This window comes from Sceloporus occidentalis, unplaced genomic scaffold, assembly GCF_023333645.1.
Source record: "Sceloporus occidentalis isolate IW3139 unplaced genomic scaffold, rSceOcc1.0.p SCAF_76, whole genome shotgun sequence".
Classification (NCBI taxonomy): domain Eukaryota; kingdom Metazoa; phylum Chordata; class Lepidosauria; order Squamata; family Phrynosomatidae; genus Sceloporus; species Sceloporus occidentalis.
This window is the reverse complement of record NW_028317056.1, coordinates 4615192-4620848: the sequence shown is the minus strand read 5'-3', so window position 1 is coordinate 4620848 and position 5657 is coordinate 4615192. Positions and strand designations below refer to the sequence as shown.

The 5657-nt window shown below is 44.9% G+C and overlaps 1 protein-coding gene across 1 annotated transcript; it reads right to left on the bottom strand.

Annotated features, from left to right (window-relative positions):
* Positions 1–277: 277 nt before the first annotated feature.
* LOC149285843 (serine/threonine-protein kinase SBK1-like) lies at positions 278–4683 on the bottom strand. The gene is made up of 4 exons (XM_089494944.1): positions 4646–4683; positions 2337–2539; positions 1439–1641; positions 278–1057 (listed from the first exon to the last, which is right to left on the bottom strand). Exons 1-4 carry the CDS (start codon positions 4681–4683, stop codon positions 278–280), a joined length of 1224 nt encoding a protein of 407 aa, XP_089351070.1.
* Between the last annotated feature and the right edge of the window lie 974 nt (positions 4684–5657).

Below are 5657 nucleotides of genomic sequence, written 5' to 3'. Positions count from 1 at the left end.
AGTCTTTGAAAGTCAAAGGAGAAGAGAACAAAACCAGCATAGAGTCACTAAATATAATGTCTTTGTACCCACGTTTGTCCAAAAAGGCTTCTTAATACTCCAACCTACCCCCAAACAGTTTATTATTCTAATAAGCCTTTGTTTGCACCATTGTTTTGCTTGTAGGGTTCAAAGCGTAGGTTCCGTTTAGGGTCAAACCTATTTCAAGTTCTCCACAGGAGGTGACCTTTACTTGGGCCCAATGACATCACAAGCGAAGTCCAGGAGAACATCCTTCCTACACACAGATCTCAATGGCAGTGGCTAAAAGCAATTGGGCTTTGCTCTTATCCCGCTGTCCTTCCGTCCTACCAGCACCAGCAGATGGTTGGCCAGGTTCTGGCAGAGAATGTGGAGCACGTGGCGAAGAGCCTCCTTCGGTGAGAATTGTCCTCTTGAGAGGGGTGGGATTCTCATGACGCTGGGGCACTGGTGGTATCTTTTCTCCTGTCTGTTTACGAGAGCGGTAGCTAGGTCTGCGTCTAGCTTCAGATAATAGGTCATACTTGATGTAATAGAAGACCTCTTTGACCGGGCTCCTTTTTTCTGACTCCAGGGAAAGTAGGCGCTGGAACATTCGTAGGGCATTGTCTGAAAAACGGCGCCACTGAGAGGGAAGACCAGGCAGTCGCCCCTTCTGCCAATGCACAAATTCCTCAAAGAAGGTATCTCCCGGAGATGCAGACTCCCAAGGAAAATTGCCAGTGAGGACACAAAAAATGAGTACCCCAAAGGCCCAGACGTCTAAGCTGGTTTCCACTGGGAAGCCTTCGGTGCGGCCAGCCTGACACACCTCAGGTGCAGTGTATGGGATGGTGCCACTAACGCGTTTTACACGGCAACCCACTTTACGGGTCATGCCAAAGTCGGCAAGCTTAACCCGTCGGCACTCGCAGTCAAAAAGAAGGACGTTTTCGGGTTTAATATCCCGGTGGACCAAACTTTTACTGTGCATGAAGTCGAGAGCCAACCCAAGCTGCTGTACACAACGCTTCACCATGTCCTCTGGTAGACCAACCTGTCAAAACAATAAGAATGGTAATAACAGAAGGGAACATTCTTGGTGACCACACTGAGCTTACAAAGATACCCACCAACCATGGGCTCGTACAAAAATAAACCAACATGCGCCAAGATAGACCACCAGGAGAAAAAATACTTTTGGTCAGAAAAATAACTATGGGTATGGATTGGCTTTGGTACTTTGACCCATTTGTTTCACCAATAATTAATTGCCTTATCCGACAGGTGCATCCAACAACCTTCTCATGGCTTAATACCAAACTTTGTTGAACCCCAAATCCCTTGATTATTCAATTAACTTTAAATGGGGTCCCTTTTCTGGTCAAAATAATCAAACTAGGAAAACACATCTTTTCAATCCCACCGCACTGATCACCTGTGGAGGGATGATGTCGAAAAGGTCACCGGCTGGGGCATATTCTTGAGCGAAGACGTAGCACTCCTCGGTCTGGAAGAGCACGTGGAAAGCTCTGATGATGAATGGACTGCAAGAAAGGGCACTGGTCACGCTGAACTCCCGAAGGAAGCTCTTCAGCTTGGTCTTGTTCTTATTCACAAACTTGAGGGCCATTTTATTTCCTGTGTCGGGAAAGTCAGAATCAATTTAGGGTTTGGTGAACATTATCTTTGTTTGTCAACCCTCATATACAAGTATTACTAATTTTTCTGGCTTGTTCCATTTTTTTTCCTGTTCTGTACCATTTTTCCACCTGCTATGTTATTCCTGGCAACCTGGCTAATAAATTATGTATCTGAGAAAATCCGGCGTTTTAGAGGACACAAAGGCGGCTGCTTCCAGAATAGAACTCCCAGTACCACTTACTTAAGTCAAAAATATCAGGTTTAATTAATTTTTTATTAAAAATCCAAACCCATACGCAAGCCCAAAGACAGAAGCTGAAGGAGCACATAACGCAGTCTTTCCGTTCCTCCAGACGTGTTTTGTGATTGACGCACAATCACAATTTTTTGTGTATCTGGGTAATTTGTGGTGAGAAAGTCCCCGACCACAGAGCATTTCTCCTAATGGGATCACAAGCCTTTACAGCCATATAAAGTTGCACAAGAATCTTTATAGATTTCTCACATTTCTGTAAGTAGCAATCGGGGCCACATGGATGTAACACACAATGTATGGAAAGGGATGAAATACTCCCTATACAGTACTGTGCGCTTTAAGGAAGTGTAACTACCCTGTGTGTTGTTGCTGTGCTCAGTGTCGCCATCGTGTATGGCGCTAGACATTAAACTGTCTTCAGCACCCTCGCCCATACCTGTGCTCTTGTGGGACACCAGCTCTACCCTTCCATATGTTCCTTTTCCTAGTTCCCGGATCAGCTCGTAATGCTTCTGCACCTCGCTCCCGGACAAGCTGCGGATAGCCAGGGCCTGCATGTCTTCTGTGATCACCGGCACTCCACAACAACCAAGCTTCCGGGCCGGCTCCTGCTCCACCGAACCAGCACTCATACTCACACTGTAAAAGAAAAATACCAAGGCCTTATTAACTCTCCCAAATGGAACCCAAAACATTGCGTGTCACATTATAACAATGTAACACATCTTAATATAGGCTATCAATCAATAATATTCATTATTATATACCTTTTATTTTAATTTTGGTAAAGCCCCTCCCCTTGCCACACCTCTGACCACACCCACTAAAACAAAAGGGCTGAGATAAATAGCATTTATAGCAGAAGTACGGAATCAGAGTTGATTACTGTGCCTATGGGCAGCATTTGATCACCAAGCAGTACTTGTGGCTTCAAATCACTCCCCAGGCTCTGCCCACTACTTAAACCTTATATAAGTAAATTGACGCCTAAATGCATGGCTAACCCTGCCCACATGTGACCAGCCCCACCCACATGTTCTACTGGCCCCACCCATTCCCACCTTCCATAAGGAGCAGAAGAGGGAGAGCACAAAGGAAGCAGCCTCTGCATAAGGGCTGCCACACTTTCCATACCATAAAGATGAAAGTGTGGGACCCAGGACTTAAGTCTTAAGTCTGTGGCTGGCCAGGTGAAACCTGGACAGGTGGTAACCCTGCCAGTATATATATATATATATATATATATATATATATATACTATATACACTATATATACACATAAACACACATACAGATGAAAGTGTGGGACCCAGCAGAGCTTTTTGTGAGAGTATTGCGAAGACCCTTCGTCTCCTGGTAAATACGTGGCGTCCCAGGCGCACCCCAAGTCCGTCTAATGGAAAATTTGCCCCCTAATTCACTCCAGACATGAAATGGATTTGCAAAAATGGGTAGAATATTTTTCATTCTTTCGCCTCCCAAATTAACCAAGCGTTGCCAAGTTCCACCAACACTGAACACAATGAGCTCAGTTGTTGGGTTTGACTGTTTGTCGCTGATGTTTTATGAAATCATGCATTACAGAACGAGGGGGACGGCAGCCAAATCCAGCCTACCGAACCTAAACGAAACTGCCGGCTGCCAGCTGTACGACCTCCGGAATAATTCCCATAATAAACGAGTGCGCGTTCTTTCTTTGGTTCCTTAATGTTTCATGGAGATGTCTAAAATTAACGGACCACCTCTACGGAAACGTACAATTTGCCGGCAGATCGGCCCCATTCGGCCCCCGTCTAGTCTGCCCGTTTCTCCTGCTGTAAAGACTCAAACCTTAATCAGTCGTTGGTCTCGTCTTAGATTCAGGAGCCGTATGTCTATCCCATGCATGTTTAATACCCTCACTGTATTAACCTCTACCTCTTCTGCTGGGAGGCTGTTCCATTTATCTAACATCCTCTCAATAAAATAAAACCTCCTTACAGCCCTAATACTTTACAATGTTTCCCCTCCTTTGAAATAAACTTCTCTCTCCCATCTCCTCTCTCTCTTCTCTCCCCTAAGCCGGACATATTGGGAACCCGTAGTTTTTTCTAATAATTGTTATGCTTGGTATCCATTTATAGTGAAAAAACCCTCTTTGATGTATTTATAAAGCAAAATTCGGAGTTGGAGGCCCGACCAACGGAAACATAAAATAGGTTTCCCTGGTGAACTGGTTTCCCCGGTGACTGCTCCACTTGAACTGGTTTCCCTGGTGACTGCTCCATGTGAACTGGTTTCCCTGGTGACTGCTCCACATTTGCATCAAATCGCTTTTGTTAATTACGGCTTTCGCCGCTTAGATTTCAGATTTGCGACGTTTCCCCCCCCCCCCAGTAGGTTTTCGATCTGAGAGTACAGCCAGTTCTCCTGTCTCCCGATTAATCTGTGCAGCGATGATGTACGGTTCCTGGCGGGTTATGTGCGGCTTGCCGGCTGGTACCCGGTCCGCAAACAGTTAACGGCGTCCCTGTGATACATGGATCCACGGGACAGTCGGTGGATACCATGTGTCACCCTGCAGTGAGAGTAGCCTAGAACTATGAATAAATTGAATTTCTGCCGTAGCCTCATTGTCTCAAATGAGGCTTCTTGCATCACCTAACGCTGGCATTAACTCTTCGCAAACAGCAGTTACTGTATATAAGGAACCAATCGTAATGCAGTATGTGTACATAAAGGACAGTAATGGGGTCATTTCAGTACGCGTAGCACACAGCCTCACACATAGGTGGCGCTAACATCGCTGCGGAATAAGTGGGGCACCTCCAGCGGATAGGGCAGCCATTTAAGGGGAAAAAAACAAAAAAGGTATCGCATTTTTTGCATCATCGTAATATTTTTTTAAACAAACGCTTTGTCTTTAATTCAGTCTTTTGTCTTTATTAGGGAGAGAACGCCTTAAATAGCCCCTGAAAACCTACGGACGTCTCTGACTTTACTATAAGAAGCCGCTGTAGACTATGACTCTGTGTAATAGGAGTTATAGTCCAGAGTAACCGGCAGCAGAGGACAGTTTCAGGGATTGCAGGACTTGCAGGCGTCTCCTGACATAAATACAGATACAAGGCTCGAAAAATTCAATGAATTCATGTAAAAATGACGGAATTTTGGGTTAAATACATTTGTGTGCATCGAGAAACACAAAATCCTAAGGAATATGAGACGTGTTTGTATTCTCACAGGAGCAGACCCAGAGGCAGAACATGCCACATCTATACACATACTGTACCAGCACACTGTCAGCTATCCCCTCACTCCTGGCCCTACCACATTCATACAATCACACCACATTCACACAACCACACCACATTCATACAACATCACATTCATTCAGTCACACCACATTCATACAATCACATCACATTCACACAATGAGACCACATTCATACAACATCACATTCATTCAGTCACACCACATTCATACAACCACATCACATTCACACAATGAGACCACATTCATACAACATCACATTCATTCAGTCACACCACATTCATACAACGTCACATTCACACAATGAGACCACATTCATACAACCACACCACATTCATACAACATCATATTCATGAAGTCACACCACATTCATAGAACCACACCAAAACAATACAACCACATTCATGCATTCACACCACATTCATCCAACCACACTGCACTCACACCCAGCAGCCGATAGCTTCCACGCATTCACCGGCACAGACACCAACGAAATTACCTGCC

Bases quoted from the DNA above. Each gene is read 5' to 3' on its own strand.
- LOC149285843 (XM_089494944.1), bottom strand. From the start codon at position 4,683: ATGTTAGCGCCACCTATGTGTGAGGCTGTGTGCTACGC. The intron at 1,642-2,336 runs GTATGGGCGAGG...TTCCCGACACAG, and splicing joins GGTGTCCCACAAGAGCACAG to GAAATAAAATGGCCCTCAAG. The intron at 1,058-1,438 runs GTGATCAGTGCG...TTGTTTTGACAG, and splicing joins TCGACATCATCCCTCCACAG to GTTGGTCTACCAGAGGACAT.